We start from the raw sequence: 24820 nt of genomic DNA on the forward strand, positions 1-24820 counted from the left end.
GATCCCTGACCATTTTTAGTTCACCTCGGTAATCAAATCAAATGCAGAAACCTCAGTATTTTATACTTCCATTTACTAAGTTCTCTATGTGTTTCTTAGTTTCTTACTTCAAATGAAATATATTTACCTCCATTTAAAATTTATTCTTAATATGGTGAACTCTTGGTGGTCTCTTAGCCTCTTTAGCCTACTCACTGTCAGAAAGGTAGGAGGTAAAGGGAGGGGGGTGGTGTCCAAGCATTTGATAGATGACTTTCATAATTAAAAAAAAAATCTGCCTAGGTCCTGCCATGCATTTTGATTAATAGATTCAAACCACCTTTCTTTCTGGCTCCCCCACACGCTCACTAAAAATAACCAAAGACCTCGGGGGCTGCGCAGAATGGAGACGTGCGGATTTGCTCCTAGCCAAGGGTAATTAAGGAATCTGAAAGCCGTGACTGTAGTAAAATTAAATTTGTTGATTTTTATATTGCTCCACCATCAAAAAGAAAGAACCCTTGACATTTCCAGAACATTAAGGTGACATTATCCACCGCTGGTAGGAAAGAAGTGTGTGCTTATGTGCAGTGCTACGGAATGAGACGGCAGAGGCAGGGGAGAGGTGGAAAAAGAGAACACTATCATTCACAGCCTGGCATTCAGGGAAGTACAGCTTTATGCCCACTTCTCTTTTTTCACGACTAAATTGTATTTGAAAAAGGGAAGAGTAAACGTCATGAAGTCTTAGGCACAGTGCTCAATTGCATCCAACAAATTATTCATTGTAAAGAGATTCAGCTTCTCATTTTATAGTTGTCAGTGATCTTACCCAAACCAAATTAGAAGGGAGAAGGGAATGTGTAACTTACCCAGAAGTAAGCTTAAGGTTTCTGAGGTGAGATTTTTGATTTGCGAAGCAGTTTTTATCAAGTCCTTCAGCAACAGATCTTTCTTTGGAATGAGTGGAATAGGTGTGCTGTTCAGCAAGACTGAGTTGGGCATACAGAAAGGTTGTTGGTATTTGCCTTAAGATTGTCTTCCTTTGCAGGCCAGATAGGCGTCACTTGGAAGCCTGTGAATCTATTCCCACACCCACAGCACAGTACATGGCCATGAGCTGCGCTGCGCCCAGCCCCTCTCTCCCAGATCACAGGCTTCCCTGAGCTTGGACCCCCGCCTGGAGTCTGCGCCACCTCCCATGACCTAGGGCCAGGCTCCAGCCGTGCAGCCGAGTGGTGCATGTATAGCAGTGTGACAGAAATGTTAGTTAAGTCTAATTAAGCCTAACTCTTTCCAAGGCAAAGAATGTCATATGGTCAGCACTTTAAAATGTGCTGGCTGGTCTTTCAAAGGATCATTTATAATGCTATTAAATTCTCTGTATAGATTATATATCTTATGGTGATGATAGTGTAGATGATAAAGTACAGGCTTACAGCATTTAGAAGTAAAAAATGAAATAAGCATTTTTTTTGAAAGAACAGATTTAGTATCTGTGGTTTTAAGAAGAAAGAAAAAATCCCTGATAGCCTGTGGAAGGAAGAGTAGTAGAAACCAACAGGGGCTATTCAGGTTTTCTCCAGGGAACTCAACATGTTTTCTGCTCAGAACTTTCTACTTTGGGACTGTGCGGCACCAGCCAACATCAGTGACTTCGTTTCTGCATCCTCCCACGTGGGTATATTCTCTTATGATCCTCTGCTGAAGGAAGTCCTAATTTTTTAACAAAAAAAAAATAACTTCCAGTTTACATTAAAAGTTAACATTAAAAATAAGGCAGGGCTGGCTTGGAGGGGAAGGGATAGTCCTCTCACTGGTCCAGTATCTTTAGGGCAGATGAGTATGTAATGACACACTGTGTAGATTAAAGCCAGGGAGATGTAGTGAGCCGCTGAGTGACTAGCCAGTACCACCCTTTGTCTTGTCCTGTGGAATGTACAAGGAGCTTAGAGTGAAAGGTGTGACAAGTCAAAGGGGACACTTTGGATACTTTTCTGCAAGTTACATACCTAAGCCTAGTGTGAGGCATGTACTAGGAAGACGGTAGGAGATGACATAGGCTTATGTCAACATGGAGTGATTAAATGACGTCTGTAGATCAAAAAGCAATATTAACAGCATTCCTAGTGATGAGGGTTGTTGCCAGGGGGTAGTACACCATAGACCGTCATGTTGTTCATAAGACGGTGTTTGCTTCATGGCATGGTGGAGTAGGGGGAGAGTTGTCTGTACAAGTGTTGTAAAATACACATTCTAGAAAGTGATTACTCTAGTCAAATGGAGTCATTGATTGAAAATTAGCAGACTTAGTATACAAGTAGAAGACACCTGAATGGACACCTTTTTCAACTTTCCTCCTCCACACGTCACTTTCTCAAATGAGTCGTGTATTTTTGATGTTTGCTGACACTGTTGGATCAAGAGCCATGGGGGAGTGTGTTTCCCAGTGTTTGTCCTTCCTTCTCTCTCTTACCCTTTACCAGCCTCTCCTACCCCCTCATTTTCTTGAACGTGTTTATCCCTTCTTCTTTGAACAGTTGGCAGTTTTTCAGAGCACTTGGATCAGATAAATGGACGGAGCGAGTGTGTGGACAGTACAGATAACTCCTCAAAGCCATCCAGTGAACCCGCTTCTCACATGGCTCGGCAGCGCTTAGAAAGCACAGAAAAAAAGAAAATCTCGGGGAAAGTCACAAAGTCCCTTTCTGCCAGTGCCCTGTCCCTCATGATCCCAGGAGGTAGAGAGATATCTACTTGCATGAAACTGTGTGGTTTGTGCATGTGGCCTGTCCCCCTCTGCAGTTTGGAAGGCTTGTTGAGGTCCAAGATTGCTTGAAGCAACAAGGAAGGGGTCCCCGCCCAGCTCTCCAGAGCTTTTCCCTGCAGGAACCCCCAGCTCCCAGGGAGCTCATGTGCCTCATTTCCTTTCGCTTCTTTCTGCATCAGGAGATGAGGCAGCCTTCCTTCCCACAAAGCCGTATTTCTTTTGTTTTCTTTCCTTTTCTTTTCTCCCCCTTCAAAGTGAAGTGATATATTTCCCTCCTGAGTAATTTTTCTTCCCTACACTGTGTATCGTTTATATACTTACAGAGCTGTTCATGACATCTGCGTTGGAAAGCTAAGTATAGTTTTTCTCATCTAATTAATGAGGAAATAGACACAGAAAACATAAGTTTTTATTTCTGGGGATGCAGAGAGTCACAGCACTGGAATTTTAAGTTTTCCCAGCCCTGTCTGTTGAGCTATGCTTCCTCCTACTGGTAGTCAAGTCATTTTCTGACCTATATTAGAAAACTGGGCTTAATTATGATTTTGTTGAATCGCAGTATTTTTCCACAACCTGGTTTTGCCTCTAGTCATCACTAAGTCTGTAGTAATGCCACTGGCAGAGATGAAATACACACCCTTGTGGTGGTTGTGGCTTATCGCTCAAGTGACAGCATTAGAATGGAACTGGCCATTGAATTATATTGCAGATGATTTGCATTTGGAAGAACCCAGACCATTATAAAAGGATAGTTTACATTTTTGAAATTTCAAATTTGGACAGAAGGAAACTGGATATAAACAAGTGCTTATTTAGGGGTAGCACTCTGCCATATTCTGCTTCCAGGAGGCATCCTATTTAGCACCATAAAACAAACCCCGTCTCCCTAGTGTAAGTGACTGTTCCTGCCCGAAGGCAAGGGCCCCAGGGCAGCTGTATCGGGAAGGTAAGTGCACCTTGTGGTTCAGTCCATCTTGCAAGCTGGTGAGAAAGCCCACACCTTGGTAGAGTGGGGCAGTTATTCAGTCTGGGGAGAAAAACTATCACAAGGTAACCAGGGCCTGGCTTTTCAGCAATTTGGATCTGTGTGTCCACCCTGTCCTCTTGCTTGCATGCTTTGAAGTCGTTTGCCCACCAGTGTATGGCTTTTCACCTGGCCTCTTGATTAGACAGAAGAAGGTGGCCAGCAAAAGAGCACTAAGATGCCACATGAGGTCGGAGAGGGATGGGGCAGGAATGGTGACACATGTAGCTCATTATTAAAGAGCATATGGACACTTTCCACTTGCTGTGGCCACGTGGCTGCTCACCACACTGGTGATTGCACAGTGCTGGCATTTCGGAACCTGGCTCTGCCTGAGCTCACACTGAAACCTCAGCATCTCTTGTAGATTGCTCTTGTTCTCAAACGCACACACACAATTTCACACGACCAGTGAAAAGCTGTTTAGATTAACATAGCTGGAACATTGATACGAATGACAGATTAAAAGGTATTTGCTTATAAAACAAGGAAAACCAAGTTAAGAATTGGTATTCTGGAATGTGAACTGAGTTCCTCTTAAAATTTCTGTATTTCACCAGCATTATCCTTTCAAAAACCTTATTAGAAATGCAGTTAATATATGAAGAGAATCACTTGTAACCATAGTAATAGGGAGTGATTCTTTTATAAAGAAAGTGCCATTTTAGAGCCTTCTTGGTCCAATTTTTTAAATCAGCAGTAGTTCAATAGTAATGTAAAAAGCAGCTGGTAAATTGAAACTCTATTTTGGTCGTGGGTGTTAAAGTTGTTAAGGGCACGATTTGGAGCCTGGGACTCTTTTCCCACAGTCCATACACTGTTCTATGTGGGAGTGGACTCGAAATTCATGCGGCTATGGTTGGTTTCTTTAATTAAGATAAAATGCATTAAATAATCTCATAGCCTGATAGTAGCTAAGTTTTGTGTGTGTTTTAATTAGCAGAGAGAACTAAGAAGTATAACTTCAGATTATTAAATGAAAGCTAATTAAAATAGAGACACTTTTGAAGTTTCCTTGACAGGCTTCTATTTTGAAATTCATACCATTTACCAATAGAAATATTTTTATATTATTTCTTCCTTATTTTTTTATTAGACCTGAATGAACTCATTTGGCCGCCATGTTCCTGACCCCAGCAGGGCTGACGCAGTGAGGGCTGGCTGCATGCATGCCGGCATGACTGGGGTCGGTTCTGACGACTGGCTTCTGTATTGCAGATATGCTCACTGTGTCTCCCCTGGGAAGTCCAATGTCGCCTCACTCCCTGTCCTCGGACCCTTCTTCTTCACGGGACTCCTCCCCCAGCCGAGACTCCTCAGCGGCCTCTGCCAGTCCCCATCAGCCCGTGGTCATCCACAGTTCGGGGAAGAACTACGGTTTCACCATCCGAGCCATCCGGGTGTACGTGGGCGACAGTGACATCTACACAGTGCACCACATCGTTTGGGTAAGCCTCTCATCCTCGCTGCTTTTTATCCCCCGCCAAACTTGGAAAGGGATGAGTTGGCTGAGACAGAGTTTAGAGCAAATGTATTTTCTGTGGAGCAGGCATTTGGGGCCCGTTCCATTTTCTGTTAGTGCTCTTTCCCTTTCTCTCTATGGTAAAATTGAATGTAGCAAAAACTGATCCTTTTTTGCTGTTTGGTTCCATCCCGGTTTCACATTTGATTGCTCACTCTTTGCCTGAAGCTGGTAGAAAGAGTCAGAGACGGTCCTATTTCTATCCTTCTTGAGTCTTTTTTTTTCACTTGCTTTCTTTTAAAAAACTACCTTCTCAAATCACCTGAATTTTTTGTTTGTTTGTTTTGAGGAATCATAGGAATTATCCTGTATTAGGATGATGACAATAGAAATAGTAAACGTGGGCCAACACCGCAGGCCTTGCGAGTCGGCCCTGCGTGAGGAGGGCAGGGGAGGCTGGGAGGGCGTGTTCAAGGTGGTCCAGGCCCTGGCCAGGTGGCTCAGCTGGTTAGAGTGCCATCCCAATGCAGCAAGGCTGTGGGTTCGATCCCTGGTCAGGGGACATACGCGAATCATGCAATAAATGCATAAGTACATGGAACAAGCTGATGTCTCGCTACCTTCTCTAAAATGAAAAAAAAAGTAAATATGCCCTTCTGATTTCCTCTTAGGAGCTTAGGGTCATTTGCTAATTAACTCAGAATGGGCTGCCACTAGAAACAGCAGGCATTAGGGTTGCCATTTGTTTGCTTACAAATATATCCTCCCCTCTCGGACTTTAGAACGTGGAAGAAGGAAGTCCAGCATGCCAGGCAGGACTGAAGGCGGGGGATCTGATCACACACATCAATGGAGAACCAGTGCATGGCCTCGTCCACACGGAAGTCATAGAGCTCTTGCTAAAGGTATTGTCTCTTTTATGTCCTGACCACACAGATGAGGCCTGGAGCCAGAGGAGCTGGTACCACAAATTCTATGCCTGCGTTCTAGAGTCATCTCTGGCACACCAGTCTCATCACTGAGAACGTGCTCAGTAGTCTCAGGTTTACTGTTAAAGGCAAAGATAAGACTTCTCTGATTTTATATCAAAAACATATCCTGATGTCTGCAGAATCACTTCCTAATTTAATTTTGCTTCTTGCTGTAACTTACAAATAATAAGAGTTCTTGTTGTATGTGCTTCACAAAGGAAAATCTTTTTGGAAGTCAACTAAAGGTGATTGTCTTCAGGAATTTAGGAGGTTTTATTCTAGTATAGTAGAAGACAAAGTGGTATTAAACCGTGGGTCTGATCTGAAAGTTTAGTCTGAGAGTTGGATCTCCTTGGGAAGATGGGATTGTGAACATAAAGACGTGCACAGTAAACTATAAAAGCAGGCGATAATGAAAGAAGGGGTTCTGGCGATCATTAACCTTCCGCCATACAAATGGCTTTGAATAGAGATTAACTTCTATTTGAAACATAAGCAGAATAAAGCCTAGGGAGTAAGAAGATCACAGGAAGCGTGAAAACAGTAGAAAGAGAGAATCTTACACTGATCCTCTCAGTTTTGAAGTTATTTGCTTTACCTCCTGCTCATCTTAGAATATAAAGTTATAGCTCCAAATATGGATCTGAGTAAAACAAATAAAGACGAATTTGAGCTTGATATTACTTTTTTTTCCAGGAAAAGAAAGACTATTTTTTTTTCTGAGATTAGAAACAGTGTTTCTGGTGGGAGGACTGTTCTACAAATCAGTAGATTTGGGGGTGACCTCTCGCTCCGTGAGCCCTGGAAGGGGCTACCGGACACAGGAGTGAGTCCAAGTTTAGTTAACCAGAGGCCTGTGGTGAGACCAAGCACATGCTCATATGTCATTTAAATAACGTGCATTCAGACCATTTCTAGAGCACTGGCTTGGAGGCAGGCACCCTAGTAGACATCAGTAACGTGGGGATGGAGGTATAGTCCTTGCTCTCAAGAAGTATGGAAGGTGTAGAAGCTGTATAAACAGATAAAACACCACCAGCTTAATTATCCAGGGCTGTAGCAGAGGGAAGAATTCCACACTTTTGGAGAAGACATACAGTACATGGGAAGAAGCATCACAGGGAAATGATGTTTAATTGGAACTTGAAAGAAAATGGGCAATTCAGGAGGTACCGCAAGGAAGTGGGTGTGTAAAGCCTGTGTAAAGTAGTTCAGTTAAGTGACTTTTTTCTTTCCTTCTCTGTCATTCCCCCAGCCAGCACTCTAAGAGAGTCCTCCAAAGATTCCGAGTCTGGCCTAGGTTGTGAGAGTAGAAATAGCAAGTATGTTCTAAGGTCCAGTGTGAAGTAGCAGACTGTAGAAAAGTTCTTGCCATTGATTAATTCACAGCTTTAATGAGATTTTGGCCTTGGGCTGGGGGCGGGGTTTGCTGTCATCCATACTCACAGGTTGTTCCTCTAACTGTAGACAGTTTTCTCATAAATGCATGCTACTGATCACCAGACGGCTGGGGCTGAATGTCAAGAGAACATTGTTGAGCTATATAATAGGCGGGGGTGGAAATCAGCTTATGGTCACACCACACACATAGCAAGCCTGCTGGCAGTACTGCAGGAGAGATGCAAAATTACGATGAAAACTCCCCACATAATCCCAGCATTTATGCAGACCCTGGTGGATAGGTGGGTACTCAGTAGGTGTTCGTGGAGTTGAGGTGAATGATGGGGATGTCTTTTGCTTGCTGTCCAGAAGCTATCATGGGAGGAGCCAAGTGCCACACAACTCCTTGTGTCTTGACTCTTGTCTTGCTGTACATGCCATTTAGTTTGGTAATAAAAGCCTTAAGATGCATGGACTTAGTTAACACTTCTGCAATAGGGCTACTGAGTAGAAACGTGCCACTTCTGGTAGCTCCCTGGATATAGGTTCACTCACCATCTATCTGTGGTAATATTGTTTGTCCAGCTGGCATGGAACAACTCCCTCTGAGTGTCCAAGAAATGGGAGGCAGAAAACAGTTGCTGAGTTTGAGATCCTGTAGCTGTGAGATCCCTTGACGTGACCCCAGAACTCTCCAAGACAAAATTCAAGGAGAGACACAAAGACTCATGTGTCTGACTAGCCGCTGCCCTTACAGTGCCCAGGGGCGCCCCATTGCTGGCTCACAGACAGACCCTTTGTAAGGGTTTGCAGGGTTTGTTTGTTTGTTTGTTTGTCTTGCGGGAGGAGAGTTTGTCCGAGAGTCTGCCTCTTTCTACTATATCTAATGTATGAGCCTCTCCAGTGGGTTAGGGACCGCAAAGGTAGACAGACAGAGGTGCTATCTGTTTGCACAAAGCTCCTTGAGCTTTTCTAGGAGCTCACTTTGACCCTTCAATTTGGTAAGATATCTGTGTTTTTATACATGTGCTTCTCTTAGGTGTTGTCGGTCCCACTAGATCTTTGCCTTGTCTCGGCATCAGCAGTTAAAGGAAGGTCGAAGGGATTTTTCTCATTCTTTACAACAGCACCATGTTATATGCAGCCTAGCTCCTGCCACAGCATATCTGTATATCATCTCATACCTCAGCTCTGAAAATCAGAAGAAATAGTAAACTGAAATATATATCTTTAGAAAATAGGCATTTATTTTACTGAGACCTGGTTGACTCTTTTCATCATTTATTTTACAAAGTATTCTAATATGATTCTGGATTTTCAAACCCCTCTTCCTGCTTCTGTGAAATTTGAACATACATTTCTCCTAAAGGTCTCCTGCCAGGTCTCCCGGCAGAATCACACAGTCCTATTAGTAATGCGATCTCATTTACATCGTCTGGCTACAGAGCGCTTTCTTTCCTGCGTCCAGGCCGGCATCTCTGAAATGGCGTAGGCAGGCTGTGGTGGAGAGCCGCTCGCTGGCAGCCTCCAGAGCCCTGCGTGCTCTGTCGCAGATCCAAGCAGGGCATCCTGCCTCTTGGTCATAAAGGAGGCACTCAAGAGGAGCGACCAGTGTAACGAAACAAAGAGGATACAGGGGATTTCATTATCTTCCCAGTGAACTGTGTAATTGTGCAGCTTTCTTTTAAATCCACCCAGCACTCTTCTGCGATATGTAAAGTGACTGGTATCAACACTGGGCTCCTATGCGCCATCACTGGTCAGGCATCAGGGTGTTCTTGTGTGCTGTTTACATGACCTTTTATACTTCAAACCACTTTACGAGATTCCATGGCAGCCTTAGAAAAAGGAGGAAGAGCCATCATTTAGGGCTTCATGTATATGTGTAGAAATACATGTACAGTACTTATGTATCATTTGGATTGTGAATATAGTAAGCCTATCCCATGTTTGTCCATGGCTTCACTATAGTGGTGGGTAGAGAACATACCGACCCAGTCTTATCCCCTGCTCACAGGATGACCTGCCTGGCTGAGCCTCTCTATCTAATCCAGGTAACGCTATTCACCCAGGTTGCTTTCTTAGGATAGCATTAGTTAAGTCCCCCAATGCTTAAGAGAAGCCCTAAAACTTCATCACCCCTTTCTTCAAAAATTTCATTTCCTTGAACTCCTGGGAACCTCTGGATATTGAAGTGGGGACCAGCAAGTAGCCTGTTACCACCCTCACAGGTCTCCAAAATGTGCAGAGCTTTGCACTAGGTACTGCAAGGGTCCCTCAAAAAATGACACATAAGAGTAGTAAGCCCTGGCCAGGTAGCTCAGTTGGTTAGAACATCATCTCAATACACCAAGGTTGTGGGTTCAATCTCCGATCAGGGCACATACAAGAATCTACCAATGAATGCATAAGTAAATGGAACAACAATTCAGTGTTTCTCGTTCTATTTCTGTAAAAACTAATAAATAAAAAAATTAAGAGTAATAACAAATAGAGAGTGCTTTACATGAATATGCTCTAGTGATCCTCGTGCCCTGGGATGTAGGAACTATGACTATAAATGCCCCATCTTACAGATGAAGAGATTAAAGCAGGGAGAAGCTAGTCAAGCAGCCCAAGCTTGTCTGCTAGAAAGGAGCAGAAGAGGGTTTGTACCCCTGCAGTGTGGACATGGAGGCTGTGCTTTGAAGCACGAGATCGGAGTGCTCGCACAGCAAGTTCTCCAGCGGCCAGTAACTTACCCTCTGATGTTCACAGGGGAAGACTGGCAATTCCAGGCTACCATTGAAATGTTAAATGTAAACAGTAGACTGTACACACGGCCCAAGTTCTGAAGGAGCAGTGGACTCCCACCAAGGTGCACAGATGCGAGAAGTTAGGGGTCACATGTGCAGGGCTGTGAGGGCTGGCATTAGTACATGGGAAGGGGAGGCAGGGCAGTGTGCATAAAACAGAGAATTTATAGAAACAAGGGCAGGAGAGCCCAAAGTAAAGCCATGTGGCAAGAATGCAGGTTCAGAAAGGAGTTGAAATGTGCAAGAGGTGTGGGGCTGGATTGTGGAGGGTGTGAATTAGGGCAAAGAAAGACACCGCTAGGCAGGAAGAGTGCCATTCCCCATGTGTGTTTTGCAGAGAAAAAAATTGTGGAAACAGTCTGGCTCAAGAAGTACTTAAGGCCAACAAATAACTAATGTGGAGCCCGACTGAGAGAAATGATTGGATAGACCGACTTCTGCTATTGTGTCAGTTCAGCCAGCGTAAAAGTATCTCCCTCCCACCGTGCACTAATCACACAATACAGTGAAAGAGAACTGAACATTTACCAGTCTGCTGGCCTGTTTTTTGTTGTTATTTTTAAACAAGTATCACAGATTCTTCTCTGACAAGAGGTTGCTCATTCTTTGAAAGAATGTACTGAGGATAAACCCACCCAGTTAGCCACATCATGCCAAGTTTAGGCAGCACTTGCTGTAGCCGATGGATCCACCAGGTGGCAGGCTTCCTATTTCCCTCTTATTCTCTGTAAAGTTATCTTCCCATCATTTATCAGCTTCTCGGCCATTAATGTTTCTAGCCAAATATTGGTGCTCAGCGTCTTTTGTGTCTGTATTTCCCCTTAGGGGCATTATCTCATGTTGTATTTCCATACATAGAAACAAGAAAAAGAAAACTGGGTTTGGTTTTTATAGGCAGAAGGGGCATTTGGACAGAGTCTAGTGATGTGCTCTGATTTACCATTCCTGGCTATAACTTTTCTGACAAATGTTCAGCATTTATATTATATTTATTTTATAAAATGTTTCTGATACTTTTATATCATCTTGACTTCTTCCTGACGATCTGATACTTCAAGTGTTCCTCCTGTCAGTCAGTGCCTGGCTGCCCTGCCACTGCTTTTCCTGGAGCACAAGCCTATGAAGCCTGTGCTCTGCTGGGGACACAAGAAGCAGAGTGACAGGGCAGGCCCTGCCGTACAGAGAGGGTGGTGGGAGTGAGGGCAGGGCAGTCGTGTTTGGGCTCTCCTGCTGGGCGCTGTGACCCTGGGAAGAAAGAGCCTCAGTGTCTCTGAACCTGTTTTCCTCATCTGTCATAATGCAAGCATGCATAACAATCCCTTTCTTCCTCAAATGGTTGTAAAAATCAACTCTCATGACCTGGTTGTGGAAATAAAGTGAACAAATGTACGTAATAAATACTTTAATATTTATTTATTTTTTAGTTTATTTTTTATTTTTTTAATTTTAATCATTGTTCAAGTACAGTTTTCTCCCTTTTACTCCCATTCCAGCCCACCCGCCCGACCCTCCCCACTTCCCTCCCCTTACCACCCTCCCCCTAGTTTTTGTCCATGTGTCCTTTAAATTTGTTCCTCTAAACCCTTCCCACTGTCCCCTGAAATTCCCTCTTTCCTCTCTGGTCACTCTCAGCCTGTCCTCTATTTCAGGGTCTTTGGTTATATTTTGCTTGTTTCTTTGTTTTGTTGTTTAGGTTCCTGTTAAAGGTGAGATCATATGGTATTTGTCTTTCACTACCTGGCTTGTTTCACTTAGCATAATGCTTTCCAGCTCCATCCAAGCTGTTGCAAAGGGTAGGAGCTCCTTCTTTCTTTCTGCTGCATAGAATTCCATTGTGTAAATGTACCATAGTTTTTTGATCCATTCATTTACTGATGGGCATCTAGTTGCTTCCAGCATCTAGCTATTGTAAATTGTGCTGCTATGAACATTGGGGTGCATAGGTTCTTTTGTATTGGTGTTTTAGGGTTCTTACGATATAGTCCCAGCAGTGGAATTGCTGAGTCAAAAGGCAGATCCATTTTTAGTTTCCTGAGGAAGTTCCATACTGCTTTCCATAGTGGTTGTACCAATCTGCAGTCTCACCAACAGTGCACTAGGGTCCCCTTTTCTCCACAACCTCTCCAACACTTGTTGTTTGTTGCTTTGTTTATGATGGCCATTCTGACTGGTGTGAAGCGGTATCTCATTGTGGTTTTAATTTGCATCTCTCTGATAGCTAGCGATATTGAACATCGTTTCATGTGTCTTTGGATTTTCTGTATGTCCTCCTTGGAGAAGTGTCTGTTCAAGTCCTTTGTCCACTTTTTAATTGGGTTGCTTGTCTTCTTAGAGTGGAGTCGTGTAAGTTTATATATTTTGGAGATTAAACCCTTGTCTGAGGTATCATTGGCAAATATGTTTTCCCATATAGTTGGTTCTCTTTTTATTTTGATACTGTTTTCTTTAGCTGTGCAAAAGCTTTTAATTTTGATGAGGTCCCATTTATTTATTCTTTCCTTTATGTCCCTTGCTCTAGGGGACATGTCAGTAAAAAAGTTTCTGCTTGAAATATCTGAGATTTTCCTATCTACGTTCTCCTCTAGGACTTTAATGGTGTCATGGTTTATATTTAAGTCTTTTATCCACCTTGAATTTATTTTTGTATAAGGTGTAAGTTGGTGCTCTAATTTCATTTTTTTGCATGTAGCTGTCCAGTTCTCCCAACACTATTTGTTGAAGAGGCTATTTTTACTTCATTTTATGTTGTTGCCTCCTTTGTCAAATATTAATTGACCATAGAGACTTGGGTTTATTTCTGGGCTCTCTGTTCTGTTCCATTGGTCCATGTGCCTGTTTTTATGCCAGTACCAGGCTGTTTTGATTACAGTGACCTTGTAGTATAGTTTAGTGTCAGGTATTGTGATCCCTCCTACTTTACTCTTCTTTCTCAAAATTGCAGCAGCTATTCGAGGCCGTTTATGATTCCATATAAATTTTTGAAGTGTTTGTTCTATGTCTGTGAAAGAAGCCATTGGTATTTTAATAGGTATTGCATTGAATGTGTAAATTGCTTTGGGTAGTGTGGACATTTTGATGATATTGATTCTTCCAATCCATGAACACGGTATATGTTTCCATTTGTTTGTGTCTTCCTTGATTTCTTTCCTCACTGTTATGTAGTTTTCTGAATACAGGTCTTTTACCTCTTTGGTTAGGTTTATTCCTAGGTATTTTATTTTTCTTTTTGCTATTTCAAATGGGATTTTTTTCTTGATTTCTACTTTAATATTTAGAACGACCTTTTAGAATACCAGATGGCCTTGATTTTTCCTCTTGTAGATAGAGATATAAAAGTCAGTGTTGGTTACGTTAGCAAAGGATAGACTGGAATCAGACTAGGGTAGCTCCTGAGACAGAACACCCCACCCCAGTGACCGTTGTGGCCCTGTGTGTCCACTCTGCATGTAAACGTGGGAAAGACTGAAAGACTTCAATGAAAGATAAGCTCCAGCCACCACGTTTGCTGCCCTTTTCCTTCACCTAAGGTGTAGGGAAAACTAAAATCTTAGTATGGCTTCACTCAATTTGTGAAGAGAAGGGAGACCACATTCCAAACAACCTGTGTTAGTGGGTCTTTTATACTTACAAGAATTTTCCATTTAAATCTAAGTAGAATATCAGTCTCTCCTATCAGGTAAAGGTTTATTTGTAAAGTTCTGGCATTTGTATATACAAATATAAAATTTATTCCTTCATAATGAAAAATAATTTTCCTTCTCTTGTTCATGTTTAAATGCATTTCCCTAAAATATTTTTATAATTATGACATTAGGTATGGGATTATATACTCTTAAATATATAAACTCTAAAATCAGCAATAAAATACTGAGACTTTCAGGTACTAAGTTAGATATAAGGTATGAACAAATCATTCTCTAAAGAAATACAAATGAGCAAAATCTATGAGACAACATTCAGCCTTTTAATTGCCAAAGAATGAAGATCAAAACTTGATATAACTTTTTCTCATAAAATTGGTAATTGGTTAAGTGTTATTAAGTTCTGACAAGCCTGTGGTAAGACAGGTACTCATGTGTGGCTTGCAGGAGTATAAACTGACATAAATGTTCTGGGAAATAGTGTATCAGCATGTACCAACAGTCTTTATAAAGTTCAGATAGACCCTTTCTTTGATTCAGCACGTGGAGTCCAATTACTTAATCTAAGGACAATGTTAGAAGTCAGGACAGTGATACATAGGTGAAGATATTTATTTCAACTCTTATAATAATTGAAAAGTAGGAAACAGTAGCAGTAGGAAAATAGTTAAATTTTGATCCACCCACCTCATGGAATGTTGTAATACAGCCAATTAAAATATGTTCTGAAGGAACATTCAGTGATGAAGGGAAAGTTTATCAAAGCTATACAATGTGAAATGAAGAAACAACATAAAAGTAAATATTAGATTAATTTAAAATTAAAATTATGTATGAAGTATGTCTATCTGTATATGCATAATTTATACTTGCTTGAAAAAAGATCTGCAAAAAATATCCTGAAATATTACCAGTGTTAGCTGGGTGGTTGGCTTCTCGATGATTTTTTTTTTAATTTATACCTTCCTATTTTCTTCTTATAATGGCTTTATTACTCCCCAGGTTGGGGTACAGAGTAATGGTAACATGGAAACAGTCAACCCTTTTTCAGTCTTCTTCTTGACGCCTATTGCTTAGGACCACCTGGAGCTGAATAGCTAGGTATCTTTCATGCCTGGGCATTTTATTTTTATTTATTTTTTAGATTGATTTTTTTTTTAGAGAGAAGGGAAGGAAAGAAAAAAGAGAAGAAGAGAAACATCAATGTGTGGTTGCCTCTCGCATGCTCCCAGCTGGGCACCTGGCCTTCAACCCAGGCAGGTGCCCTGACTGGGAATCAACTTGGGCACCTTTCAGTTCGCAGGCTGGCACTTGAGTGACACCAGCCTAGGTGTAGGTCTAGGCTTCGTAAAAGACCCTTCTCCTGCCCTGGCCGGTGTGGCTCAGTTGGTTGGAGCATTGTTCTGTACACCAAAAGGTCACAGGTGATGGTTCTTTCTCACATTGATGTTTCTCTCTTCCCCTGCCTTCCCTTTTCTCTAAAATCAATAAGTCTGTCCACAGGTGAAGATTAAAAAAAAATTCATTAAAAAAAACCGAAAGGCTCTTCTTCTTATACTTTTCATCTTTTCAAGGTAATCAGGGCCATGTTTCACTTTAAAAGAACACATTTCTCCCCTGGTTATTAAGAGACTCAGAGGCAGTGATTGACACCAGAATAGAGGGGATCAGTCCTGCCCACCTGCCCCGGGGACCCTGCAGCCTGGCTCCTGACCCTGTTCCCTAGCCTGTCCCCAGGGTCTGCCCAGAGAGCCCCTGCCCCAGCACTGAGGGAAAGGGCACAGGAACCCGCCCGAACTGCCTCACCACACGTGACCTGGAGGAAGAAAGGCTGTTTCATACTCGCTGGCATAAACTTTCCAGCTCAGCAAGCTGACAGGTTTTATGGTGACAGAAAAGGAACCTTTTAAAATAATGAAAAATAAAAGTCTCATTCAATTTTGATACTCTTTGATTTCTAGGTCAAAGGAAAAACACAAAAATGAGAAAAAAGGAAAATAAATCAACCAAGGAGGCAGCCCCTGGGCACATTATTTATACTTAATACATATGGATGAAGCTAACTGTTATTTATAGAGCCTTTCCATGTGTCACACGGGGTGCAGGAGGCTTTAACAACTCCATCCCAGGTGTGCGCCTCCGAGGAGCCCCTGTGAGACAGGTGGGGTTCTGCTGTCATACAGCAAGGAAGTAGAGGCCCAGGGAGGGGACGCAACCTGCCCAGGTCCCAGAGCCCGCCCTCTTAAAGGAACCTTACATTTTGCCCCCACCCACCCTGTATTCTCCAGGACTTCACTGCGTAAAGGGTCGTTTAGAAATGGAAGTCCCTTTGTATGTACATCTTTGGGTGTCTTTGTCTTTGACTTTCCTGTCTCTGTTCTGACCTTGTTTCATTACAGCATGTCCCTTTCATATCACCTCATTTTTTTTACAGAGTGGGAATAAGGTGTCAATCACTACTACCCCATTTGAAAACACATCGATCAAAACGGGACCGGCCAGGAGAAACAGCTATAAGAGCCGGATGGTGAGGCGGAGCAAGAAATCTAAGAAGAAAGAAAGTCTAGAAAGGTTGGTTAAAACAGTATTCCTTGTGAATTTAGTGGGGTGCCCACATTGGAGGAAAGTCACTCCCTACCTAATTTAAACCTTCATATATGAAAGGTTCTGTGTTGTGGTTCACATAGATGTATACATGAAGGCTCATATTCCTGAAAGCATTATTTTTCACTGTGAAAGGTTTACGCAGTTACGTACGTTGTAGAGCTCGGTTGCTCTATCTCATGTGTGAGAGCTGGAAAAGCCCTTTGGTGTTTCTTAAGCCTCTAGGCTCTACTTCATTGCAGTTGAATTTGAGGAACTGGACCCTCCAGCCATTTTTAACATTAAACTTACATTTAATAATGTCCTTTACACTATCGAAAACCAGTTGGTATATTCAAGTGCAAGATATTCTGAAATAACTATATTTCAAAAGCATCCAGATAAACCTGGAAATAAAAGGACTTTGTTTTTGTGACTCAAAACCTAGCCAGGTTCTCCATTTGCTGTCTTGAGAGGCATCGTGAATCTCTTCTGTGCAAGATGCTGGCAAGATGCAGTGTGTGTTTCCGAGGGGCCAGCTCTTGCCTGGCAGCCATCTGGATGTGCTCCCTCCCTGATGCCACAGCCTCTCTCCTTTACCCACTGGGATCTCATGTGCAATCCTGTTCAGAGGGGTTTTGATGATAAACAAATGTGAAAGGAATGCTCCTCAACTCCAGGAAACACAAAGTTATACAGGAAAGGAAATAGAATTATGCTTTACATGGCCCAACTGTCAATGATATTTATAACATAAAGAAAACAGCAGCCTTTTACTCTAACCAAACATTTTTGTTTAGTTCTGTTGGGAGGAATGAAAAAGGGCAACTGTGTTTGGTCAGAAGGTGGAAAGAGTTGTTGTATAAGAGCTTAATTCTCATCTTCTGTGGTAGGACATCAACAGGTAATTCCCGAAACTGAAAATCTAAAAGTAGTGTAAGCACGTTGCTTAGCAATATGCAGACAGATGGAAGAAGGCTCACTCCCTGTCTCTGGGGAGTGGGCAGAAAAAGGCACGGGAGGGGAGTTGTTACTTTACATTACAAGTTTATAAAACTGTTTGGCTTTTTAACCCAAGGGCATTTGTTACTTTTATTAAAAATTACACAGAGAACACACATTTTGAGATTCTTCTTTTTTTTTCTAATGTGTGCTTTGTATGTTGTTTGGTCTGTCAGTCATATTGAACACACCATTTCAGGGTAGCAGTGTTGACACTTTTTACTTACGCTCACCAGGGGTGGGTCAGGCTTGCATGACGGTAAAGGGACTCCGTACAGCCACCTGGCTTCTCAGCCATCTGAAGCAGTGCCTTATGCGTTAAGTCGTGCTTGTTGAACACTAAATACACATTTGCTTCTGCTGCCGCGCGGTGTCTGCTGCCCCGCTGATAGGATAATCTTCAGTTCACCTTTCTCCGCTTTTCTATGTAAATGTACACTCTGCGCTGTCATTAGGAGTATCCAAGAGCCCACGATGGAATAAGCAGAGCGCACAGCCCCACACAGATAAAGCCTCTGCCCGGTGCATCACCATGAAAGAATTCTATATCCCAGATGATTTTTCTTTCAGAGATTTACTTTGTATTATCTCGTAATGAAATTGTGTCAGTATCTGGGGGTACATACTCAGAAGCTTTCAGGCAAAGAACACCCTTCTCATAAACCTGACAAATAAATAAGTGAATAAATGTAATGTATATACTTAGTATACTTTATATATATTTTTTATTTTCCCAGCTCTCCTCAAAGTGTTTGGAATTAACTGTCAATTGTATACTATCTTCCTTTTTTTAGTCATAAAAATATCTTTAATATAAAATTGAGATCCTGCCCTGACTGGCGTGGCTCAGTGGATTGAGCTCCAGTCTGCAAACCAAAAGGTTGCCGGTTTGATTCCCAGTCAGGGCACATGCCTGGGCTGTGGGGCACATCCCCATTTGGGGGAGTGCAAGAGGCTACCAAATGATGTATCTCTCACATATTGATGTTTCTCTCCCTCTCTTTCTCCCTTTCTTTTCCTCTCTCTAAAAGTAAATAAATAAAATCTTTTAAAAGTAGAATCCTACTCTTTAACAGCATCTGCCGTCATATCACCATCTCTGGCACCGGAGTGAAGGCAGAACACACGGGTGTTGTGGGGAGGCCGGAGCAGCTCCAAACACAGACTTCAATCCATTTTCTCTTGTTTGTACTGTAGGAGGAGATCCCTTTTCAAAAAACTGGCTAAGCAGCCTTCTCCGTTACTCCACACCAGCCGAAGTTTCTCCTGCTTGAACCGATCGCTGTCATCTGGGGAGAGCCTCCCGGGGTCCCCCACTCACAGCTTGTCGCCCCGATCTCCCACACCCAGCTATCGTTCTACCCCCGACTTCCCGTCTGGTGAGTGAGTCTCCTGGCAAGGCCAGCGAGGGAGAGTTGAGAGGAGGTCACAGTCACCCTCTTAGACCCTGAAACACTGAGGATTATTCCAGCTTGGAGGTCGTAAGATAGGGTTATTGGGATCATTAAAAGAAGACAGAAGCTACTGGGTTAAAACTTAGTGTTAGGGAGGTTTATCGGAAAAGCATTCATTTGTTAGAGTTGAATGCTGAGACAGTTTGCTGACCTTGACCTGACCTTACCTGAAACAGTTTGGGCTGGAGGGTGGAAAGAAGAAGGAAGGTGGCCATAGCTCACAGTGTTCTGTTTTCCACCCCCAGGTACTAACTCCTCCCAGAGCAGCTCCCCAAGTTCTAGTGCCCCCAACTCCCCAGCGGGGTCAGGACACATCCGGCCCAGCACTCTCCACGGCCTGGCCCCCAAACTCAGTGGACAGCGATACCGGTCCGGAAGGCGGAAGTCAGCCGGCAGCATCCCACTCTCCCCACTGGCCCGCACACCCTCTCCAACTCCACAGCCCACCTCCCCACAGCGTTCCCCGTCACCTCTGTTGGGACATTCACTCGGCAATTCCAAGATCGCTCAAGCCTTCCCCAGCAAAATGCACTCCCCTCCCACCATCGTCAGACACATCGTGAGGCCCAAGAGCGCCGAGCCCCCTCGGTCCCCGCTGCTCAAACGTGTGCAGTCGGAGGAGAAGCTGTCTCCCTCCTACGGCAGTGACAAGAAGCACCTGTGTTCCCGCAAGCACAGCCTGGAGGTGACCCAGGAGGAGGTACAGCGGGAGCAGTCCCAGCGGGAAGTGACCTTGCAGAGCCTGGAGGAGAACGCGTGTGACGCGCCTGCCCTCAGCCGGGCCAGGCCCGTGGAACAAGGCTGCCTGAAACGCCCTGTCTCCCGGAAGGTGGGGAGGCAGGAGTCTGTGGACGAGCTGGACCGCGACAAGCTGAAGACCAAAGTGGTGGTGAAGAAACCAGAGGGCCTCCCAGAGAAGCAAGAACCCCACCAGAAGTCCCACGGACTTGGGAGTGATTTGGAAAACCACTCTACTTTGAGACTGGAAGAGAGAGAGAAGAAAAAATATCCAAAGTCTTTAGAAAGGTCAGCTCATTTTGAAAACAAAGCAGCCATGCCAGAGACGCAGTCCCTGGGCAGCCTGCTGAAGGATGCTCTGCACAAGCAGGCCAGCGTGCGGGCCAGCGAGGCTGTGACCTTGGATGGGGCAGCAGCAGGCTGTGGCCAGGCACCCGGGGACCACAACCAGGGCACCTGTGACTTCAAACGAGCCTCTGCTCCCAGCCCCCTTCAGGACGGTCTCTGTCACCCCACTGACAGGTCCGCCCCCGGAAAGGGTGACCACATGGAGAAGGTTCCCCAGACCAAGGACTGTCTCCGCTGTGACAAGTTGGACAGCAAGCTGGCCAACATCGATTACCTCCGAAAGAAAATGTCCCTTGAGGACAAAGATGAAAACCTCTGTCCTGTGCTCAAGCCCAAGAAGACATCTAGCGCCCATGAATGCCTGCCAGGGAACCCAGCCTGGCCCGTGGGCGGGCAGCAGGAGGCCCCGGCGGCCTCCGAGAGCCGAGCGTTCATGAGCAGCGCCCACACAACTCAGATGAGCGGTGTGACTTTCGTCCCTCTCAAGGCCTTAGCTGCCCGGGTGGACGGGGGCACAGAGAAGCCAGGCTTGATTGCTCCTGAGTCACCTGTTCGGAAAAGCCCTTCTGAGTACAAGCTGGAAGGCAGGTCTGTGTCGTGCCTGAAGCCAATTGAGGGCACTTTGGACATTGCTCTCTTGTCTGGACCTCAGGCCTCCAAGACCGAGCCACCCTCCCCAGTGCCTGCACAGAGCCCCAGCCCGGGCAGTGATGTGAGGCCCTCTGCGCCACCAGCTCTTCCCAGCAGTGGGGGGAAGAAGGGCGATGCTGCTGTTCAGAGGGAGCCTTCCCCTGCTGGCTTCAAGGTGAGCAAATCCTACCTGCTCGAGCCTCGGTTCCCGCCACCCAGCCGGGGTCTCCAGAGTTCACCAGCAGCTCACCTGCCTGACCCAGAGCTAAAGCAGGACAGAAAAGTTTCCCATGCCACCAGGAGCTCGGTGACAGTCATGGAAAACAATCCCCAGAGGAGAGAGGGCAGCCCCAGCAAACACCAAGACCCCAGCCCCGACACGAAACACCTGCCCTTGCCAGGGCAGAACCTGCAGAGCCCAGACCCACCCAGGGCATGTGGCCCGCTCCCCACTGGAGGTGTCCCCTTGAGGGACAAGCTGAGGGGAAGGGAGTCGTCTGAAAGGGGCCCTTCCACAGCCAGAATTGAGCCGCCTGCTGCAAGGGCTGATGTCCACAGAGACCCCTCCATGGAGCTGTATCCCCCAGAAGCTACCAAAACCAGTGACAGCTCCAAAACTCCCCCCTCTGTGGGGAGGACTCGCCCAGACCTCCACACACAGACCCAGGCCGTGGAGAGAGCATGGGGGCCTTCTGGGAAAGCAGACCACAGAGATGGCCGAGATGAGGTGAGGCCCCTGGCCAGAGAGGACTCCCTTTTGCACTCCGTGGGGACCCCTTGTGAGAGGCAGCCAGGCATGGGAAGGAGCACCGTGGAACCCAAGCCGGAAGCCTCTCCTGCCACTCGGTCTCTGCTGCCACCTGAGAGTGGGAAGAGTGAAAAGCTCTGCAGTTTCTCTTTGCAGAAAGATGGTCCCAAGGAACCAGAAAGGAAAGAACAGCTGCATCAGCATCTCAGCAGTGGTTCTCAGCCCCCAGCAATCACCAAAGAACTGCCTGGCCCTGCCACTCGGCAGCTCTGCAGCTCACCCAGCCACCCTTCAGGCAGAGAGCCAGGGAGCAAGCCTTGTGTCCTAGAGCCCAGCCTGGGCCTCCAGGACCCGCCCAAGCCCGCTGCTGTGCACAGTGAAAGCAGCAGCTACAAGCCTAGGCCTGGCCCTGAGCCCAGCCCTCCGAAGTCCAAGCCCCCAGACAAGCCCCTCTCCTCCCAGCAGCCCAGCATTGGAGCTGCGCTTGTCAGAGAGCCTGGCACACAGCCCTCCGGTGGCCCCAGCCGAGAAGGGAAGGCCAGCGGTAAGGGCGCGTTGGATGTCTTCCCTGCCCCCCTAGGCTCCCAGGACACAGCCAGCAATGTGACCGGCGCAGGTGGAAGTGGGCCCCAAGTCTCAGTGCCCCTCAAAGGGGGTCCTCTGGACACCAAGCCAAAGCCCAGCGATGGCGGGCGTGCCCCGGGGATGCTGGAGAAGCCCGTGCACCTGCCAAGGCAAGGACACCCAGGGGCTAGTGAGCCTGTGGAGCAGAAACTCCCCACTGTCAGTGAAAAGCTAAACCTGTCTCCAAAGCACCCCAAACCATCCACTGTGAAAGATGGCCCCCCGCCGTGCAGACAGACAGACAAGAGCCCCAGTCCACTGGCCGCCAGCGCAGACAGAAAGTCTGAAGGGAAGAGATGCACCGAAGCACTTTACGCCCCAGCGGAGAGCGGGAAGGCGGAGGCCAGCCAGGCCCCGGCCCAGGGCGAGGCCCGGCCGAAGGGCGCGGAGAGGCCGGCGGCAGCCGCGGGGAAGGGCTTGCCGGAGGCCAAGAGCAGAGCGCCAGGTCCCCAGAAGCCACCGGCGGAGGCTGGCAGGCCCGGCGGCATGAAACGGTCACCCTCGGCCGTGGGTCAGAGCTCTTTTCGGTCCTCCGCGGCCGTCCCCGAGAAGTCTCTGAGCTCCTCCTGCAGCTTTCCCGAAGCCAGACCCGGGCTTCGGGAGGCCTCGGCCGCCAGCGCCGACCCCTTCTCCGCCAAGGCCAACGGGGCCGCGCCTGAGCCCGCGGCCCCCGGCCACAGAGACCCCCGGAAGCCGCCGCCCGCGGCCGGTGGCGGGGCCCACATGACCAAGAGCGACTCGCTGCCGTCCTTCAGGAGCCCCGCCGCGGCTCTGGAGCCGCACCACCCCGGCCCGAGCGCCCGGGACAGGGCGCTCTCGGTCTCCGTCTCCGTGTCCGTATCTGTGTCCGCGGGCGCGGGAGACGCCAGAGGGAGAGAGCCCGCCCCGGCCCAGCCGGCCCCGGCCAGGAAGCCGAGTGCGGGCCGGGAGGCGGCCAAGCTGTGCGCGGCGCCCAGCAGCGAGCGCCCCATCGCCCTCTCTTCCGAGAAGGACTTCGTGGTCCGGCAGAGGCGGGGGAAAGAGAGTTTGCGGAGCAGCCCTCACAAAAAGGCCTCCTAATGGGCAGGCCCCGGGCGGCCCTGGGGACACGCAGCCTGAATGTGTGACCGGGCCTGGACGACCTTCCGAAACCAGCACTGTGGGGACGCCGCGGGCGGAGCCTGGAGCCTCACCGAAGAAGGGGAGACAGAAAGAAGACGTGGAAAGAAAGAGGGGACCTTCTTCCAAATGCCTTCCCGATGGTAACCGGTAAAAATGTCACCAGATAGTGTTTGTGCAAGGAAAAGGAAATACCTTTACAGTTGAGGGTTGTTGAGGAGAAAGATTTTCTCTGTAAATATCTGGCAATGTGTTTGGTTTGGGATGTAGAATGGATACCTTGCTGCTGATTGCGTCATTTACTACAGCTTTTTTTTTTTTTTAAATAAGGTTTTTGCTTTACCACTTATCTTAATGTAGTAATGAAGCAAAATGGTTAAAACCGATGTATGTGAAAGTCTAGATACACCCATACTCGTGTGTTTACACGTTCACCTGTATGTTTTGGTCTGTGGTTAAGAGACTATTTCAAAGCTACATTTTTCTGAGTTAAAACATCCTAAGTAGAGATAAAGATGCAAGAAAGCCCTAAATACAGTAGATTGTGAGTTTTTATGTGTATTTTTAACCAGAGATTTTGATAGTACTCTATCTGGCTACCTATGTTTCCAGATCTAAAGCAAGACCTACTCTAACTGCTGCATTTAGAATCCTCCTCCATTAGGAATGGCCGGAACAAATGGAGCCAGCCGTGTTCATTTCACATCGTCCTAGTGGACGCTTCGATCCGAGGTCCACCTGTCCGAAAGGCCAGCCGTCCTTGTCTGTGGGTGTGTGTGTCGGGTCTTCACCCCAGGTAGAGCGGGGCCTGTGAACACACGTCGCCTTTATTTCTGTTCTGCTTTCTCTTCTCTCCATGCTCTTAAACTCAGGCTTTATGCTGTGAGTCACCAGTCTGAAAAGCACATGTTCTGTAGTCCTGCACCAGCCCTGCTGTTGGACGAGCAGGAATATTACTGGCTGCACACAAATCCGCTAGTACTTAGGTTGAGTAATAAGCATCAGGCATTGGAAGAGGTTTTAAATTTGCTTTTTTGAGGAAAAGAAGGGGGGTGGATTTTGGCATCATAGCATATATATTAAGGAATAATCAGGACATCAGATACCTTTTAATACATAGCTGGGGCCTTATGTTGTAGATGAAGCTTGCTGTTTTTAGCAAGTTCCTGGGTTTCACATTCATTTCTGATGCATCGAGTAGCTCCATACATTTCATAACATGATCTCTTTATTTGTATGCAAACAATTACTGTATTAATAAAGAGCAGCATTTTTGTAACAAAAAAAGACCAGTTGGAGCTATTTGGTGCTTGAATGTGACTGTCCTTTTTACTTTTGCTAAGCCTTATTTAGATTTTGTATACCACGGAATATGTAGAATTCGTCCATTTTAGTGCTGAAGGGGCTTTTTGTTGTTTTCCATCGCAGTTCTCCTGGTGGCTTGTTTTGTGTTGTAAGACGGCACTTGCTGACAGAAGTACTGAGGCACTAAGTACTAAGAGAAAACACACAGATAAGTATTTATAAGATGCTTGGGATCCATAGCAGGAATTTTTATTTTGTTTTGTAAGAG

The 24820-nt window shown here is 45.9% G+C and overlaps 1 protein-coding gene across 1 annotated transcript in view; it reads left to right on the top strand.

The window, feature by feature from the left end:
• MAST4 (microtubule associated serine/threonine kinase family member 4) overlaps window positions 1-24820 on the top strand; it is a 532524-nt gene extending 507704 nt beyond the window's left edge. The window contains 6 exon segments of the mRNA XM_036019855.1: window positions 2520-2720; window positions 4992-5221; window positions 6018-6140; window positions 16457-16593; window positions 18805-18986; window positions 19307-24820. Coding sequence (XP_035875748.1) covers window positions 2520-2720; window positions 4992-5221; window positions 6018-6140; window positions 16457-16593; window positions 18805-18986; window positions 19307-23208 — 4775 coding nt within the window. The 3' untranslated portion in view covers window positions 23209-24820.

This window comes from Phyllostomus discolor, chromosome 3 (assembly GCF_004126475.2).
Source record: "Phyllostomus discolor isolate MPI-MPIP mPhyDis1 chromosome 3, mPhyDis1.pri.v3, whole genome shotgun sequence".
Taxonomy (NCBI): Eukaryota; Metazoa; Chordata; class Mammalia; order Chiroptera; family Phyllostomidae; genus Phyllostomus; species Phyllostomus discolor.